Source organism: Chiloscyllium plagiosum, chromosome 29, assembly GCF_004010195.1.
Source record: "Chiloscyllium plagiosum isolate BGI_BamShark_2017 chromosome 29, ASM401019v2, whole genome shotgun sequence".
Taxonomy (NCBI): Eukaryota; Metazoa; Chordata; class Chondrichthyes; order Orectolobiformes; family Hemiscylliidae; genus Chiloscyllium; species Chiloscyllium plagiosum.
The window spans coordinates 32,540,408-32,560,649 of NC_057738.1; the positions used below are offsets into that span (position 1 = coordinate 32,540,408).

At 44.2% G+C, this 20,242-nt stretch overlaps 1 protein-coding gene across 4 annotated transcripts in view; it reads left to right on the top strand.

Moving 5' to 3' along the window:
• Positions 1 to 822: 822 nt before the first annotated feature.
• The window catches only part of ripk1l (receptor (TNFRSF)-interacting serine-threonine kinase 1, like), a 70,502-nt gene continuing 51,082 nt past the window's right edge, over positions 823 to 20,242 (top strand). The window contains exon 1 of one of the 4 annotated variants that reach the window (XM_043719460.1): positions 823 to 1,184. In XM_043719460.1, coding sequence (XP_043575395.1) covers positions 940 to 1,184 — 245 coding nt within the window. In that variant the 5' untranslated portion in view covers positions 823 to 939. The remainder of the gene's footprint in view (positions 1,185 to 20,242) is intronic. The other 3 variants (XM_043719459.1, XM_043719458.1, XM_043719461.1) reach the window with 3 other exon arrangements.

Here is a 20,242-nt window from a genome sequence, read left to right on the forward strand (position 1 = left end):
AACAGTATGTGATGGATAGCAGTTTTGGAAGGGGGAAAAGTCTCAGATACAGTCACATAGATGGATTAACTCCAGGAAGGGCAAGAGAGCTGGCAGCTAGTGCAGAAGTCTTTTGTGGATATACCCATTTCAAACAGGTATGGTGTTTTGGAAAATGTAGGGGATGATGGATTCTCAGGGGAACATAGCACAAAAAGCCAAGTTTCTGGTATTAAGACTGGCTCTAATGCAATGAAGGATATGCAACTTTTTCACTCAGAGGGTGGTACGTGTATGGAATGAGCTGCCAAAGGATGTGGTGGAGGATGGTACAATTGCAGCATTTAAGAGGCATTTGGATGGGTATATGAATAGGAAGGGTTTGGAGGAATATGGGCCAGGTGCTGGCAGTTGGGACTAGATTGGGTTGGGATATCTGGCCGGCATGGATGGGTGGGACCGAAGGGTCTGTTTCCATGCTGTACATCTCTATGACTCTTTATGTCCACTACTCTCTGGGTGAAGAAGAAGAATTTCTGGTCTCAAATACCAACAAGTAAGTTGGAGATACACAGCGCACACACACAATGACCACGATAGTAACCTATTTTGTTCAAAAGGTACACAATTTGTAGACAATCAGTCAATGCGGCATTTTATAAACTCCTACTTTGGAAATAAAAAACACAGGCAGATTCCAAGCAACACCTCACGCCTAAAATACATTGTCTGACCAGAGGCTTTTATATTGATAACACCTTACATTTTCTCAGGGCAATGACTAGAAAGAAATTCTGGGATTTGCATATTAATCAATCGAAACCTGCACCTCCATTCTAACTGAATAAAGATCTAAGAGCCATCTTCTGCGTCTTCAATTCTACCGCATGAGTTGTATGACCCTTTGATCGTTTCCTTATAAATTCTGCGTCTAAAGTCTTCCAGCCTCACTGGCACCTGATGAAGCAGCGCTCCGAAAGCTGGTGTTTTCAGACAAACCCAAAATGCACGATAACCTGGTGTTGTGTGATTTTTGACCAACATTATAGCGGCTCCACATTAAGCTCGAGCTTGATCTTGTGGCAGGGCATTTCCCAAATAGGCGGAGCTCCAAGTTTCTTGTTCAACACGGAAGAAGACGTAGGCAGGAAGGAACAACGGCGGCTAGAGCAATGGAGCTGGTCTCCCTGGCACAGGCCGGACAGGTAAGGACACCTGGAAGAGGCTGGAGAGCCCCGAGAGCCCATTCCCCAGGCAGAGGGAAGGGGACGAGGGTCAGGGGGGGGGAAGGAGACTGGCACAGGCCGGACAGGTAAGGACACCTGGAAGAGGCTGGAGAGCCCATTCCCCAGGCAGAGGGAAGGGGACGAGGGTCAGGGGGGGGGAAGGAGAGAGGGTTCAGGAGGCTCCACTCTTTCACTCCGCCCGGGGCTGCGCTGGGCCGGGGTTGGGCTGACAGAGCGATACCGAGAACCGCGGTGATTTCCCTATAGGAACCCCTCCCTCCCTCCCTCATTGCCCCCCGCGGCTATTCGGCCCCTCCTGCCGGCTCCAGCACTTGGCAATGTGGCGCCGAACTTGCCTTTCCGGGTGGGAAGGTAATGGCGATTCACTGCGCAAGGGAGAGTCGAGACAGTTTCTGTTTTACAGCTCATGAGATCCCCCAAATAAAACTTCTTTCTATTTCCTGTGTGCTGAAACCAAACTCCAAAGAGGCTGGAGATGAGCTGTTTCAATCACTCTTGTAGCCATCTAACTGTGCCTTTTTTTTTTGGTCACTTCATTGATGAAGTTGAAAATCACACGACACTAGTTTTCAGAGCACTGCTCCTACATCCCTTTGGCTGATATAACTGTGGCCCTCACTTTATTGCTTGTCAATCAAAAGTCTCTCTAACTAGCTACCTGACGAAGGAGCAGTGCTCTGAAAGGCTAGTGCTTCCAAATAAACCTGTTGGTCTATAACCCAGTGTTGTGTGATTTTTAAATTTGTCCGCATAAGTCCAACATCGGCACCTCCACATCATGACTTCACTGATGGCGGGAGTACTTTTTACTTTGATTTGAATCATCTCAACGTTGGCCTTACCTGGTAGCTTACCTACTATTTAATCCATTCATTTCCTCTGAACTGTTACCAGAGTTGAGATATGCAATCTCACCTGGTTATAAAAATGAATATATTCAAATGTTCAATCACTTCACAGTAAAATCAATAGCTTTAGTCTCAGCTTTACCAAGGAGGCAGAGAGTACTGTGTGGAATTTTCAACATTCTCCATTAGGAAGTTTATGTTTGAAGCAGTTCAGAGAAATTCACTGGGTGGATTTCTGGGATGGAACATTGAATCATAGAAACCAATTGAATTGAATTTATTGTCACGTGTACTGAGGCACAGTGAAAAGATTTGTCTTGCGAGCAATACAGACAGATCACAGAGTTAAGTAGCATAGATAAGTAAATAATAGGTAAACAGCAGCAAAAACAAAAATACAGGTACAGGCCAATACAAAGCAGAGTAGTAGACCATTCAGCCCTTTGAACCTACTGTGCCATTCAATACAATACCTTCTTCCTCTCCAGGAAACTTTGGCGGCTGAGTCATCGAATATACTCAAGCCTGAACTGGACAGATTTTTGATTGACAAAGTATAGGCAGCAGGCAATAAAGTGACAGCCACAATTGTACCAGTCAGAGCAGGCCTGGTGGTAAATTGCTTACTCCTGATTTCCTGTTATGTAATAAGATAAGATTGTGACTTCGAGCTCCATTCTTGAAACCTAAGCACATGGTCTAGCTTTATCTTCTAGCGAAAGTACTGAAGCATTGTTAAACTGTCCAAGTTGCTGCCCTTTGTGGAAGTGTGAGGCCATAGATCAGCATGTCTTTCTACTGTGTGGCACGAAAAAGCCCGAGCAAAACTAGGCTTGGTAGAATTGGGCAGAGTTTTCTCCACCGGTTGGTATTATACTTTGCACAAAGGAAGATGGTTGTGATTGTTAGAGGTTAATCATCTCAGCTCCAGGATGTCTCTGCAGGAGTTCGTCAGGCAAGTGTTTTAGGTCCAACCTGTCACCATCATAAGCTTAGAAGTGGGGGTATTTGCTGATGATTGTACAATGTTCTGCACTATTTGCAATGCCTCAGATACCGAAGTAGTCAGTGTTCAAATCCAAAACATCAACTGCTCAGCTCCTCAGATGCTGCCTGACCTGCTGTGCTTTTCCAGCGCCACTTTTTTCGACTCATGTTCAAATGCAGCAAGATCTGAACAATAGTCAGGCTTGAGCTGACAAGTGGCAAGTAACCTTTGTGCCATTGAAATGCCAAGCAATGATCATCTCCAACAAGAAAGAATGTAACAATTGCCGTTTTACAGTGAATGACACTACCTTCACTGAATCCCGTAATATCGACATTCTGTGGCTCAGTGCTTAGCACTGCTGCCTGACAGCGCTAGGGACCCGGGTTCAAATCCAGCCTCAGGCGACTGTCTGTGTGGAGTTTGCACATTCTCCCCGTGTCTGCATGGGTTTCCTCCAGGTGCTCCAGTTTCCTCCCACAGTCCAAAGATGTACAGGTTAGGTGAATTGGCTATGCTAAATTGTCCAGAGTATTCAGAAATGTGTAGGTTAGGTGCATTAGTTGAGATAAATATAGGGTAGGGGGAATGGGTCTGGTTGGGTTACTCTTCAGAGGGTCAGTGTGGACTTGTTGGGCCAAATGGCCTGTTTCCATACTGTAGGGATTCTATGATTCTGTGAACATTGTTCAGAACTTCAACTGGACTAGCCATACAAATATTGTGGTAACAAGAACAAGTTAGAGGTTAGGATTCCTGTGAGCAATTCACCACTTAACTCCTCAAAGTCTGTTCACCGTTTACAAAGCACAAGTTAGGAGTGTGATGAAATGCTCCCCGCGTGACTAGCAGTTCCAGGAAGCTTGGTATCATCCAGGACAAAGCAGCCCAATTGATTGATACCACATCCAAAACAGTCACTCCCTCCACCACTGACCTGTGGTAGCAGTTTGGAGTGTGTAGCATTTAAAAGCAATGCTGCAGAAAATCTTAAGTCACCTGAGAAAGATTTTCCAAACCCAGCACCACTAGAAGGACAATGGCAGCAGATACATAGGGACATCAGTACCTATGAGTTCCCCACCATCCTGACTGGAAATGCATTGCTTTTTCTTCTGTTTCACCGGGTCATTTAATGGAACTACCTGCCTAATGGCATTGTTCGCTACAGCACGTGGTTTGCAGTCGTTTAAGAAGGCAGCTCACTGTCACCTTTTCCAGGACGGCCAGGAATGAGCAGTAAATTCAGCCAGTGACCCCCACATCCCATGAATGAACTAAAAAGGAAATTGTAAATGTTGAGAGGCCCGGAATTAAGAATGAGCAGAGTGATTGTGGGGATTGTTTTAAGTTGAAAATTTATACTGTAACTGTGCAAATTGCTGCTTAAATTGCATCACAGAATCACTGAAGTGTCACAGCATAAGGAGGAGGCCATTCAGCCATTTTATTAAAATAGAATCCCAACAGTGTGGAAACAGGCCCTTCGAACCAACAAGTCCACATCGACCCTTTGAAGAGTAGCCCACCCAGACCCATTACCCTACCCTATTATCCTATATTTACCCCTGACTACTACATCTACCCTACACATCCCTGAACACTATGGGCAATTTAGCATGGCCAATTCATTAAACTACACATCTTTGGATTGTGAACGGAAACCAGAGCACCCAGAGGAAGCCCGCCCAGATATGGAGAGAGTGTGCAAACTCCACACAGACAGTCATCCGAGGCTAGAATCAAACCTGGGTCGCTAGTGCGGTGGAGCAGCAGGGCTAACCACTGAACCACCTTGCCACTGTCTCTTCACTAGCTCTCCAAATGAGCTTGTTACACTTAGCATCATTGTCCTGCTTTCTTGCTTGTACGCTTGCAAATTGTTTATATTCAAATGCCTGGAGTGAGCCTGTCTGCACCACACTGCCAAGCAGTGAATTCCAGCCCCAAACCACATGCAATGTGAAACTGTATTTTTCTCACCTCCCATTTTGCCACTTTAAATGTGGCCAATCCCATCACTAAGCTCTCTAAGGTATGCTCGTTTGGAAAATGGGACAGTGCCTCATATTAAAGCAATTAGCGCATCTCCCAGTATGACATTTCTGTGGGACAGCTGTCTGGTTTGTGGATGGGACACCCCTACTTGACCTGATGGCTGCCAAAACCAGGACCACAGTGCCTGCGTCTGCACTCATTCCTGGCACTAACCCACAGGAAGAAAATGCTGGCCGGAGAGAGTGTGCAATGCAGATCACCAGAAATCACATCCTGCAAAGATGTCCTGGAGCTGAGATGACTAACCTCCAACAATCACAACCATCTTCCTTTGTGTCAAATATGATACCAATTAGTGGAATATTCTCCCAGTTCCATCAAGTCTAATTTTGCTCGGGCTCCCTGATGCCCCACAGTAGAAAACACTCTGATCTAACTTTCTTTAAGTCTCAAAAGGATTAATTAGAATTACATTAGAAGGACAGCTTGCTTGGGGGCTTGGCTTATAATACCTTGAGTATAGCAGATGGTAATCTAAATGTTTAAAATGATTAAATAGTTTGCTAAAGTAGATGGAGTGAAATTATTTCCTCTGTCAGGGCGAGTCAACAACAACAGATGTAACCTCATAATCTGAAGTAGAACCTCTCAGATGGTGACAGCTGTTCAGGAAACCATTGGAAAAGCTGATCCTGAAGGTGGCAATGAAATTAGGCTTATTACCAGCAGGAAGGTTGGGTGAAGGGGAGGGGAGGTGGCAATGAGTTTCTCCGCTGGGAATTGTAAACATTGAAAAATGCCAAAAGTCTGGTTCAGCCTGAAACAGGGAAGGAAAACAAAATGGTCAGATATAAAGTCATAGAGGTTCAACAGCACAGAAAACGGCCCTTCAACCCATCAAGTCTGTGCTGGTCTAAAACAGCCACTTAACTATTCTAATATTATTTTTCAGCACGTGGCCCACAGCCCTTGTACACTTGCAATGCCAAGCCATACATCCAGATACTGCTTCAATGTTCTGAGGATTTGTCCCTTTTCAAGCAGTGAGTTCCAGATTCCCATCATCCTCTGGGTGAAAATACTTTTCCTCACATCCTCGCTAAACATCTTTCCCCTTACATTAAATCTTTGCCCCTAGTCATTGATTGTCCTCCACCAAGTATCTTCCTGTCTGTGCCCATCATAATTTTATGTATCTCAGTAATGTCCCCTCCCAGTCTGCTCTGCTACCCCAGTCTATCCAATCTTTCTTCATGTCTAAACCTCTCCAGCCTAGTCCACATCCTGGGAAATCCTCTCCAGTGAAGTCACTTACCTCCTGTAATGTGATATAAAATAGGCTCTGTATGAGGTGATATGATAGACACTAAGGGGCCAGGGGAACTGGAGTAGTCATCCAAGGAGAAGGGGGATAAAAGAGGAGGTCCTCCCTATGGATGACAGGGCTCACTACATTGGGCCCTAGAAGGCAGACAGCACCTGATTGACACATGGTTCCAGTAGACACAAACTAGGTACAGGAAATGATCATGGATTGTCGAGGTCAAGAGATGAACATTTTGTTCATTCAGTTAGGGCGAACAGCAGCCACTGTTCATTTGTGTTCCCTTTTGCTGGCTGTCAATTAAAGCTCATGTTTTGTTTTGTCCAAACATTACCTAGCTGTGGTTTTTCCTTACGGCATAATGGTAAAACTTGGGCAATCACTGGGATTTGGGGAAAGAGTACTAGTTGGTGATGTGAGGAAGTAGGTGGGTGGAAGCAGTGTCCTCAAACAGGATACATCTAAGAGCAGATAAACTGCATGGCCTATTGTTTAGACAGCAACTAAAGTGAGAGAAATGGGTTGTATGTGTAAGAGAACATCAGCCATGCTGGCTGCATTGTGGGTGGTCTGGCCTTGTGGTTATTGTGCCATGATGTTGCTGGTGAGAGGCAATAGAGGATTGCCAACAGGTGTGCAGAGGCCTTTTAAAGATGGTGCAAGGGATGCTGGTCTTTGGGCAGATGGCTGATGAGTGGAAAGTTATTCTGGGAATGGTGCATGGTAAGATGGGACTGGAGTCAGATGTGAGGGTGCCACTGGGGTGGGTAGGTAGATAATGAGGTGTGTTTTGTGAGAGATCAACTCTAGGCATCATAGCAGGAATCCCTCTACAAAATCTGACACAATCTGCTCAAAAAGAAAAATAAGATTCAACCCATTGTTTTTATTTCTCTGCAGTTGCAGCTAATTCTTCTGGTTGTGGGTTACCAGTCCGGCTTCCAGAATCTGCTGTACAGGGGGTTCCCCCATTTATGAACACCCGATTTACAAATACCTACACTTGTTAACACAATCTGATACAGGGGTATAATTTTAAAGACCTGACATATAAACCATTCCTTTATATTGTCCTGCATCATGTTTGGATTTGCATACAAATCGACTTGCAAATGAACTCCAGAACGGAATCCATTTGCAACCTGGGGGCTGCCTGGACTTTGTTTTAAGACAAGAGGAAATTTTGCTCCAGAGAAGGAAATAACAGTTACCACATAAGTTTGTTTTATTTAACCAATGGTTTAGCAACAACAGTTATTCAGTGTCTTGAATGTGATAAAATGTATGAAGTAAGTTTTAGAAACCTCAACCTTTAAAAAGCGGCTTGAATGAGCACTTGAAATGTCGTAACGTTCAAAGCAATGAACCAATTGCTGGAAAGTGCAGATTTACAATTGTTTTTGTCAATGCAGACCCAATGGGCTGAAGGGTCTCCTCTGTACTGTATGATTCAAAGTGTGACCCAAACCAAATAAGTTCAGATGACGAGAAGTTTCGGCAGAGAGAGAAGAGTCTTGAAAGGATGAAAGTGAAGCCAAGAGAGATGGGAGTATTTATGGAGAGAGTTCCAAAGCTGAAGGAATGACTACCATGGAGAGTAATTAAATTGGGGATACACAAAAGGCCAGGAATGGAGGGGAGCTCTTAGAATTTTTACAGTGTGGAAGGAGGCCATTTGGACCATCAAGTCTGCACTGACTCTCTGAAGTACATCCCACGCACACCCACTACCTGACCCTGTAACCCTGCATTTCCCATGGCTAATTCATCTAGCATGCATATCTTTGCACAGTGGGAGGAAACCCATGCAGACGCAGAGAGAATATGCAAACTCCACACTGTCACCCAAGGCTGGAATCGAACCTGTGTTTCTGGTGCTGTGAGGCAGCAGAGCTAACCACTGAGCCACCATACCGCCCATAGCTCATAGGATTGTAAGACTGGAGGAGATAATAAAGATGAGGAGGGGAAAAGCCAGGAAGGGGCAAAACAAGGATGAGAATTTTAAAATTAAGACATCCCTTGACCTGGAGCCTATGTAGGTCAGTGAACGTGTGATCAGCTAACAGAATTTGGCGTGAGTAAGGATACGGCAGTAAATGTGATGACTTCAGGTGGCTGAGGGATTAGGTGGGAGACCAGTCAGGAGGGCAATGGAATACCCTGTTTAGAGGTAACAAAGGCACAAATGAGATTCTCAGAAGCCGATGAGCTGAGATCAGAATAAAGTTGAAAAACATTGCAGGGTAGTGATAGCACCAAAAACTGGGTCTGAAGCTTATCTCTGGATCAACCAATATTGCAAACAGATCAATTTAATCTCAGGCTGTTGCCAGGGAGAGGTATAGAGTTGTCCATCACTCGATATTATTGCATGATTCTCCTGTCATCACTAACGGTGCAAAACAATTCATAAAGCTGCTGTGCAATTGTTAGACCAAGAATGTGGATCTTTCAGAATCGAGAGTGAACAAAATGAAGTAGTTCAGGGCCATTCTTGATTCTTCATTTCAGAAAATGGTCAATGAGTTAATCAATGATTTATCTGAAGCTTCGTTTTACTATAAATTTGGGATACTTCGGTATGACTTATTCCCTTGAAAGGTATTCTTGGGTTTCCTCCAACCTAACTAATTACCGCAGTAACAATGTGTGCTTAAATCTTGCAAAACTTTGTTCGGATTTAAAATCCTGGAAACCCTAGCTGTTGGAGGGGCTTCAGTTTGACAGCAGCAGTTGGAATGTAAAGCTCAGGATTTGCCTCTCAAAAACCTGGAGAGTAAATAATATGTGTGTGTTCAAAGGGTAAAATAATAGAGGTTGAACATGGCTGGATTGAGAATGCAATTTGAAGATGATGAAAATACAGAATTGAGCACAGGGGTATAATACATCCTGGAGGGTCCTGACCTCTGTTATTGAGCCAAAATGGAGCCAAAATCCTGACATCTATGGGATATTTTTCCCAAGGCAACCAATTAATTGCTGAAAGGCAGGCTTGCTATCCAGTCAGGCACACGCTAGAAGTTGGAAGGCCAATGAGAAGCCTTCTTTCTTAAAAGCTAAAGGTATAAGTCACCATAGTCTTCCCACACCATAGTGCTGCTCTCTCATTAGAGAGAGAGCCAATTGGTGGTTTAACCTGAGGGTCACCATGCCTCAGGTGAGAGGAGAGGTCGGGAAGGAGAGTCCTTCCTGATAACCTTAGCCAGTGCAAGAATTGAATCCATGCTTTAGGTGTCAGTCTGCAACGCAAACCAGCTGTCCAGCCAACTGACCCCTAATGTCTTGGAAGAAGCAGTAGGTTGCTATAGAGGCTGAGTGAAGGAGGAGCTGTATCAAAATGAAAAAACCCTTTCTCCAATTTTAATGCAAACTTGCGGCTGGGCGTGAGGTCCTCTCATGACAGAGAGGGCCTTTATGGGTGCTGATCCCCTGGCCTATCACCTGAAGGCTGCCTCCAGGCAGAGGGTATAGACCCCTCACCACCCATAGGAAGGTGAAGGTCAATTGGAAAATTGCTGTCAGCTTCCTTTTAATTCAAAGTGGCAACTGAAACTTCCAGTTTTACTGAGGTTTAAGGGAGACCGGTCTGGAGGTGAACTTTTTTTTAGATTAGATTCCCTACAGTATAGGAACAGGCTGTTCGGCCCAACAAGTCCACACTGACCGTCCAAAGAGTGACCCAGCCAGACCCATTCCCTTACCCTATATTTACCCCTAACACTATGGACAATTTAGCACTGCCAATTCACCTGACCTGCACATCTTTGGATTATGAGAAGAAACAGGAGCATCCGGAGGAAACCCTCACAGACATGGAGAGAATGTGCAAACTCCATACAGATAGTCACCCAATGCAGGGATTGAACCTGAGTCCCTAGTGCTGTGAGGCAGCAGTGCTAACCACTGAACCATCATGCTGCCCATGTTGAGCAGATTGAGTTCATGTAGCCCAAAAATGATGTTCAACAAGCTTGAGTTCAAAGCTTACATGTGTGTGAACGAGGATATCGGATGATGGAGAATGCTTATGCGTGAAGGTTAGAATAACAAGGTGAAGAAGACAGCTGTGGGAGTAAAAGGAACAAGAACGTAGGTTTAAAGTGATTTTTCAAAAGGAACAAATGTGAATTGAGAGAAATCTTTTTCACTCATCAAGGAGTTGGAATATGGCAGCACTGCCTGGGAGTGTTGAGAAGGCAGGTTTGATTGAGACATTCAAAAGGATATTCAGCAATTAGATTAGGTTCCCTACAGTGTGGAAACAGGCTCTTCGACCCAACCAGTCCACACCAACCCTCTGAAGAGTAACCCATCTAGACCCATTCCCCTCTGAATGATGCACCTAGCACTATGGGCAATTTAGCATGGCCAATTCACCTGACCTGCACGTCTTTGAACTGTGGGAGGAAACCGGAGCACCCGGAGAATGTACAAACTCCACACAGTCACCCGAGGCTAGAATTGAACCTGGGACCCTGGTGCTGTGAGGCAGCAGTGCTAACCACTGAGCCACTGTACCACCCATAAACAGGATCTTGAACCCAACACCGATCCTCTGAAGAGTAACCCACCCAGACCCATTCCGCCACTCTATATTTACCCCTGATTAATGCATCTAACACTATGGGCAATTTAGCATGGCCAATTCACCTGGTCTCCACATCTTTGGATTGTGGGTGGAAACCAGAGCAAACTGGCAGAGACGGAGGGGGAATGTGCTAACTCCACACAAACAGTCACCTGAGGCGGGAATTGAATCCAGGTCCTTGGCGCTGTTTGTTTAGGTTGAAATAATATGTGATGAAAAGGGAAGAAAGCAGGGGATTGGCACTGAATAATGCTATCCACTCCACCCTCCTCTCTGACCTATCACCTCCATCCCCACCTTCATTCACCTATTGTACTCTATGCTACTTTCTCCCCACCCCCAATCCCCTCTCATTTATCTCTCCACTCTGCAGGCACCCTGCCTGTATTCCTGATGGAGGGCTTTTGCCCAAAACGTCGATTTTCCTGCTCCGCGGATGCTGTCTGACCTGCTGTGCTTTTCCAGCACCACTCTAGTCTAGACTCTGGTTTCCAGCATCTGCAGTTCTTGTTTTTACCTACTGGGTAATGATGCTCATTTGAAGAGCCAGTGCAGATGTAATGGGCCAAATGACCTCTTTTTGTGCCATAACAGTTCTGAGTAGTCTCTAAGCTTTCTCGAACAGCACCTGTTCTTAAGACAAAGTATAAATCGGGAGATAATAAGAGCATGTTAAAAAAGGCAATACATGAATCATGAGTAGCTTTAAGCTTCAGTTAGATTGGGATAATAAGATTGACAGAGGTAGCAATGAGGAAGAACTTGTGGAGTATGTGTACAGTTTCCTACAGCAAAAGTTGTGGATCCAACTAGGGTCAAGCTATTTTGGATCAGAAAAGGAGGCAATTTTAATAAATTTATCTCAGAATTAAAGAGCCCCTAGGGAACAGTGACGATAACATGGTAGAATTTAGCATTTGGTGTGAGAGTGAGAAACTTGGATTAAAAATGACTATACTAAGCTTAAATAAGGATAATTATGTAAGGATGATGACAGAGCTGACTGAAATGAACTGGGAAAGGAGTTTAATAGAAATGATGATTGAGGAACAATTGTGGATAATTAAGAACCCTAAGGCTCTTCACTCATCAGAAAGACAATTGCCGACTCTTTAACCTGACAGTCCCCATGCCTCAGACGAAGATTGAGAGTGAGGAGAGTCCCTCATGGGGACCCCAGCTAGTGCGGAAATTGAATCCACACCATTGGTATTACTCTGCATCACAAACCAGCCGTCCAGCTAACTGACCCCACAGCCCCTCCTTAAATAAATAGTTCATGACTCAGTGAATGTATATCCCAGTGAGGATCAACGTCTCTAGGAAGAGGATTAATTGACTGTAGTTTACCAAGGAAGTCAAAGGTAGTTGAGATTGAAAGAGAAAACATACAATGTGACAAACCAGCAGAGGGAGAATGTTTAAAAGCCAACAAAAAGATGACTAGAGTGTGTTACAGCCCATACGGGTTGCTCAAACCAAGCCCCACTTTTCCTGAAGTCCTGCCAAAGCTTAAAGATTTTTTTGTAAGTTCTCACAGGACCCCAATGTGTCTGATTTTCAGACCTAGGTTGATGGAATGTGCAGACCAGGTTGTTGTACTAAGCAAAAATTATTATGTAGTGTAAGTAATTACACTAAAGCTACCAGTAAACAGACAGAAAATATTTGCATGTAACACCACTAACTAAAACTGTAAATCCCTTTTAAATTCCACATTATAGTTAGCACAGACAGACAAACAGCGAATGTAGATTATTGGCAGAGGTAAACAAAAACTGGAAAGTCAGTTCAGTGATCTGAGCTTCCCAATTCCAGTGTTGAGATAATCTTCCTTCAGTAAGCCAGACCCCTAATGTTTAGTTTTTTGATGGATGGAAGTTGTTTCCCCTTGTGGGAAAGTCCAGGAGGAGAGAACATCATCTCAGAGTTAAGGATTGTCCGTTTAAGACAGAGATGAGAAATAATTTCTTCTGAGTGTTGTGAATGAGTAGAATTCTTTACCACAGAGGGCTGTCAAGGCTGGGCCATTAAGTATATTCAAAGCTGAAGTAGACATTTTTAATCAGTAAGTGACTCAAAGATTATGGGAGCAAGACAGATAAGTGAAGTTGTAGATTATCAGATCAGCTGTGATCACATTGAATGGCACAGCAGGTATCAATGAGTCATATGACATACTTCTGCTTTTGTGTCTTATTGTGTGTGTCTGTGCTGTGTGTGTCTGCTCTGCACTTTGTCTCCTGTTTGTGATTTTCCAGATTGTGGTTTCACTTTCCTGATTTTGCTGGCATCATTGTCGTTTTTGAAACTTTGGAAAGAGCTCCATCAAAGCATGTCAGTCATCTTTATTACAAGCTGAAAGAATACATTTCAGTGTTCATTCTTGATTTGCATCCAGGCATACTTTCATGTTCTAAGCCTGTTGCTCTTTTATTTACCCTCCTTGTCGTCTGAGGTGTGTCGCTGTTCCTAACGCCAGGAGCACTTCCTCTTAATTTCCTTTGTTCCCTGTGAGGAGAATACCTCAGTTGATGCAGTTCTGATCAATGTTCTTCGACAGTGTTGATACTGCAGGGACTTTCTCCATCACTTACCATCATCAGTCCTCAAGAAAGCTCCCCTTCCACTGCTGTGTTCTTGCACACGCCTACTCAGACTGCAAGCTTCCCTTTTCCCAAAATCTGTGAATATGGTGTCACCCACCTTGCCTGCAACTCCCTGACCATCTCTCCCACAAAATGCTTCCATTTCTCAAGAGTTATCATCTCTGTTACATGTCCAAAATGACCTGAACAAAATTGATTAAAAATACCATCCCTTGTGATTGTGACCAAGGTGCATCATCTCTCCTTGTTTAGTGTAACCTTTGCCATGGCAAAGCAACACACTGTCATTAGGTTTGTGCCCAGATGTCCTTAGACAGATAGCAAGCAGTGCCCACCAACACACTCAAAGCCTTTAGAGAGAGAATTGGCCATGTGGGGGTTAGAGTGCCCTTGCTGACCTGTCCTTGTAAAATACAGAAAGAAAGTATAAAGCACTGTCTAGGGGCAAGTGGTTCAAGTCCCACTTGTTCCAGAAGTGTGTCATAGGGAAGAAAACTGGAGATGCTGGAATCCAAAGTAGACCAGCAGAAGGCTGGATGAACACAGTAAGTCAGGCAGCTTCAGGAGGAGAAGTCAATGTTTTGGGTTAACCCTTCTTTAGGAACGAAGGTGGGGGTAGGGGGAGCTACAGATTAGGTGGTGGAGGGATGGGGCAAGGGTTTTGGGTGGAGAGGCGGAATGGTGAGGTAATGATAAGTGAACTCGGGTGGTGGGTATGACCTGATTGGTGGATGGGAGTAATGAATCCAGTTATAGCTGGAAGGAAGGGTCAAAACGTGTGGCACTGGAAAAGCACAGCCAGTCAGGCAGCATCCAAGGAGCAGGAGAGTTGATGTTTCGAGCATAAGCTCTTCATCAGCAGTCCTCACTTTTTCCTAGGTGGAAAGAAGGGTTGGTCAGTAGAATGGAAGGGAGGAGGTGGGGCTGGAAAGGGAATTAAGGGATGGGAATGAAGGTGATTTGAAATTGGACAACTCGATGTTGAGTACACAGTTGATGGGTACAACCCGTCATAGCATCCCTGAACAGGTTGGTTAAAATATCTGAAGCTGTATCTTGTGGCACAGTGTCCCTATCTCAGGTCCAGAAAGTCCAGGTTCAAGACCCACTGACTCCAGAGGTGCATCAGGACATGTCCAAACAGGTGGATTAATTATAGCTATTTTAATCAGACATGTCATGCCGCCTCTCCGGGGCAACTGGGATGTGAACCCAAAGCTTCTAAAAATCACTTATTGACCGGTGCTGGGTTGTAGCATTAGGAGCTCTGCAATTGTCATCTTTTTCTTGCACTGTGAATCCATCTAAAACTGAGACAAGCTTGACGTCTGGTCTCCTCCTCCTTCAACTAGCTGTAACAAGTTTAAGATGACCTGCTTGCTTCCCTTGTTATGTATCCAGTCGTAGTTAGAACATTTCTACTGATGACCTGTTTCTATACCCACCTACTCATGGTAGAGTAGCCAATGGCCCTCATTGCCAAAGTCCTGCCTGGGATTAGGTTCCACATGCGTATAGACAGCATCCAGTTAACCAGAGTTATAGAGGACAAAAACAGACCCTCTGGTCCAACTCGTCCACACCGACCAGATATCATAAACAGATCTATTCCCATTTGCCAACATTTGGCCCATATCCCTCTAAACTCTTCCTGTTCATGTACCTATCCAGATGTTCTACTTCTCCATCATTTCACTAACCCATAAACCACCTCTCCACTGCCACACTGTATGTTGGACATTAAGGGCCGGATTTTAGTTCCCAAAGTGGGCCGGGAATAGAGGTGGGCAGAAGCTAAAAATTGTCCCAGTGCTATTGTACCAAGTCCTTGGCTCTGTTCTGCTTTGTGGAGCTGGGATGGGCAGAGGGAACAGGACAATCTGCTCACAGTTCATCAGTGACATGTTTGTTAATACTCAAACATTCCCTCAAGGTAGTCGGCAGGATCTTGATCAAACAAAACCTTGACACTGAGGGCCACATAAAGACATATTAAAGGTCAATAATCAAAAGCTGGACCCAAGCATTTTAAGTTTTGAAGAGTGTGTTTAAAGGAGGTAAGAGAAGTAGAAATGTGTAGTTAGGGAATTGAGGACTTCAGGGTATAACAGACAGCTGGAGGCAGGTTCACCAATGGTGTGGCACTTACATTTGGCTGATAGAGCAGGGATGCAATTGTAGCAGATAAGAGGGAGTGAGGGGAGGGAGATGGAGCACTTGCAGGCACAACAGATAAGTGAGGGAGGAGCACAATGTTCATGAAGTTTGGGTTAGAGTCTCACCATGGCTCAACTCAGGGAAATATTTCAGCTACCATGAGATTAGGAAGAAATGTTTTCCTCAAAGTTTTTGAAATGCATAATATAAGCAAGCAGAGTTAGCAAGGCCTCTTGGAGGCGAAATCATGTCTGACAAATGTACTTAAATTCTTTGAGGAGGTAACAAGCAGGATATATAAAGGGGAGGGGGCAGTGGATGTAAGTATTTGGATTTTCAGAAGGTGTTTCATAAGGTGCCACACATTAGACTACTTAATAAGATGAGACTCTATAGTGTTGGAGGTGATATATTAGCATGGATAGAAGCCAGAGTTGGAATAAAGGGGCAAGTTTCGGGATGCAAACTCTAGTGGAGTGTCAGAGGGATCAGTGCCCACAAATATTTACAATGTATGTTAATGACTTGTAAGAGCCAGGTGAATATACAAGAGCCAAGATTGAGGATAACACAAAAAATGGTGGTAAGGTAACTGGTGAACATGCCAGGCAGGTTAAGTGAATGGGTAAAATCTTGGCAGATGAAACATCATATGGGGAAATGTGAGGTCATGCACTTTGGCAGGAAGAATAGGGGACTAAATATTATTTAAATGTGGAAAGATTGCAGAAAGCTATCGAAGAGAAGCATTTGGGAGTCCTCATGTATGAATCACAAAAGTTAGCATCCAAATTCAGTGGGTCATAAGCAAGGCAAATGGGATGTTCACCTTTATTTCAACGAGAGTGGAGTATAAAAGTAGGGAGATTTAACTACAACTACACAAGACACTAGTCAGAATATAGCTGGAGCCCCCAGTCCTGGCACTGGAGGCAGTCCAGAGAAGGTATCTGCTGAGTGAACCAGGTAACAAGGAGTTGCCTTCTGGGGAGAGGTTAAATAGTTTGGATCTGTACTTATTGAAGTTTAGAAGAATGAAAGATGTTATTCAAACATACCTGATTTTTAGAGGATTTGAAACAGTAGATATGAAAGGTTGACGTGCCCTCCCCCAATCCAGCTTTCGTGCTGTTGGTTTGTAGCTTTATAGACCACGGCATGTCAAGTCCATATTGGAATACGTTTCAACTATATCGATGGTTTCTGCCCTCACCACTCTTAGTTTTATACTCCCATTGTTCTCTTGGTGAAAAACAAAACTCCTCAATTGACCCTTTAAACCTTCTGCCTAATACTCCAAATCCACCCACACCACCACAGCCCCATGCGCACCTGTCTCCTCATTGACCTCTTTGTAAAAGGTATACATCCTTCCATCTAAGACCCTCTTACTTCTGTCCAACTCAACAAAATTGCCCTTCACTCCCCTTTGGTCCGAAGGAAGGCACAGTCTATTCAAACCATTGTCCATTGCTGAAATTTTCCATTCCTGGCACCATGCTTGTAAATCTCCTCTGGATCCTCTAGTTATGTGATTATTATTAGTGACACTTTTAAAATATTATTGCTGTTATTTTAATGGTGACATTCAAGAACATAAATAGAAATAAATAGAGACCAACGCAGGGTGGTGGGGCAAAAGCAGGGGACTGGTAATAAGTTAAAATCCTCAACGAGCTGGCGAAAACACAATGGGCTGAATGGTCTTGTTCTGCACCGCTGCATTTCTGTGATCCTGTGAAACCTATATCCATTCAGAGTGGTGGGCTAAGAATGAAACTGGTGCTACATAGGTTCTACGAACTTGTTTCGAGAGACTCCAAACACCGGGCTGGAACATGTGGAGACAGGAGAGAAGGAAGTTGCTTGCTGGGTGTTTGGTTTCTGTTCTGTGTAGTCAGGATTTTGAAGCTGCTATAAAAATAGCGTAGTGATAGGCAAAGTGAATGAGGCCGTGTTTTGCATTTGTCGACCACAGATTTGCACTTAGTCATTTCTACGGCCTCCAGTTTCCACGCAGAGCACTTTGTGGTTGTTGGTATACATGCACCGAGGTTCCTGTCAGCATGTACTGTACAGCAGTGGAAAGCTATCCTCATGCTTTCACCAACATGTCTTGGTCCAGACCTGGAACAAATTGTTAAAATCACAGGCGCTTATCACACACAACCACACAGTGGGTAAACTAGGAATGGAAAGCTAATTCACCAACAAGCTATCACTATTGCAGCTGTACAGGACATTGGTTAGGCCACTTTTGGAATACTGTGTTCAATTTTGATCTCCCTGCATTAGGAAGGATGTCATTAAACTTGAAAGGGTTCAGAAAAGATTTATAAGCATGCTGTCAGTATTGGAGGGTTTGAGCTACAGGGAGAGGCTGAATAGGCTAGGGCTGTTTACCCTGGAGCGTCCAGGGGCTGAGGGATGACTTTTTAGAGGTTTATAAAATCACGAGGGGAATGCATAGGGTGAATAGCCAAGATCTTTTCCCTTGGGTTGGAGACTTCAAAACTAGAAGGCATAGGTTTACGGTGAGAGGGAAAAGATTTAAAAGGGACCTAAAGGGGCAACCTTTTCACACAGAGAGTGGTGCGAGGTTTTAAATTTATTTGTTACAGTACCCCTCGAGGGGATGCCTAAATCATCACTGGTTCATTTCAAAGGAATAGAATCTACCACACTCTTGAGCAGTGTGTTTCACATCCTGATGATTCACTTCAGTTCGTGTCACCTTTGCTTTTTTTCTGCTCTCCCCATCATTTTTAAATCGTTTTTTTTCCTTCTGGAGCCTTCCGTGTATGACAGGTGCAGCCTCCCCCTCCCCCCCCATTCCAAGTGGGCTTTGTGTGTTTGGAATGCCACATGGATACCCTAATGCCAGAACAACAACTTGAATTGACATGGTGCCTTTAACACAGAGTGAGCGGATCAATTAGCTCAATTGGCTGAGACTGCTGGTTTGTGATGTCAAAGGGACATATTAGAGGGATCTAGGTGTACAGGTCCACAAGTCTCTGAAAGTGGCAACATAGGTGGATAAGATCAAGAAGCCATACAGCACACTCGCCTTCATCGGTCAGGGCATCGAATATAAAAGTTAGCAAGTTATGTTACAGCTGTACAAAACCTTAGTTAGGCCACATTTGGAATATTGCATGCAGTTCTGGCCGCTACAATATCAGAAGGAGGAAGAGGGTGAGGAGAAAGTTACCAGGATATTGCCTGGTCTGGAGGGTTTTACTTGCGAGGAGAGGTTGTTTTCACTGGAAAGATGGAGGCTGAGGGGTGACCTGAAAGAGATCTACAAAATTGATAGAATTTTAGATAGGGTGGAGAGTCAGAGGCCTTTTCCCATGGTGGAAAGGTTAACCAGAAGAGGGCACAGGCTCATGGTGAGAGGGGGAAGGTTTAGGGGAGAGGTGTGGGGAAATGTTTCACCCAGAGGGTGGTGGGTGTCCTGGGACACACTGCCAGTGAAGGAAGCAGGCACGTTAACAACATTTAAGGCATATCTTGATTGACACATGAATGGGAGGTGAACAGAGGGATAGAAACCACACATGGGCAGTATGTAATGCGCCTAAATAAGGATTAGAATCAGCGCAGGCTTGGTGAGCCAAAAGGCCTGTTCCTCTACTGTATTGAAATGAATTGGAAACAAAAAGTCTGAGGCTTCCATAAAGCACTGACCTTCTCAACCTCTCCTCTCCCCTGAGGCATGGTGACCCTCAGGGTAAGCCACCACCAGCTGGCTTTCTGTAATGACAGAGTAGCCCTATGGTCCTCTGGGATTGTGGTGACTTTACTGTACCTTTATCACGCAGTGACCCACTTCAAAGCAATGTTACTCCTCCATTAAACCCCAAGAACATCCCAAAAATATAAATGTTTTATTTAATCATCAAAAAATGGTCAAATTATTTCCCTTTGTCCAGGGATTTTCACCAGGTTCCTTCAATTAACTAAAAAAAGCTTTTTTATTATAAACAAACTTATTCTTAGACTAAGTGAAAAAAAACTAACCATTAACTCAGCACCTACTCAGAATTAATCTATATCCCCTTAATCACAAATGCAGTGAATCAAAGGACAGACAGGACAATATAATCCTCAGAATGATATAGGTTTTTTAAAAAAGAAAAAGCATATGAGAAAAACACTCTGGGACAACAATGATACGAACTGAAAGGATATAAAAATGAAAAGGTGGAGCCAATGCAGTCATCAATGTAGCGGAGGAAGAGGTGGGGAGTGGTGCCGGTGTAATTACGGAAGATCAACTGTTCTATGTAGCCAACAAAGAGACAGGCATAGCTGAGGTTGAGCAATTCATCCCACCTCGTGCTCCCGCGAGGAGGTTGAGCAATTCATCAACTTCACCAACACATTCCACCCTGACCTTAAATTTACCTGGACCATCTCTGACACCTCCCTCCCCTTCCTGGACCTCTCCATCTCCATCAGTGACGACCGACTTGATACTGACATTTTCTAC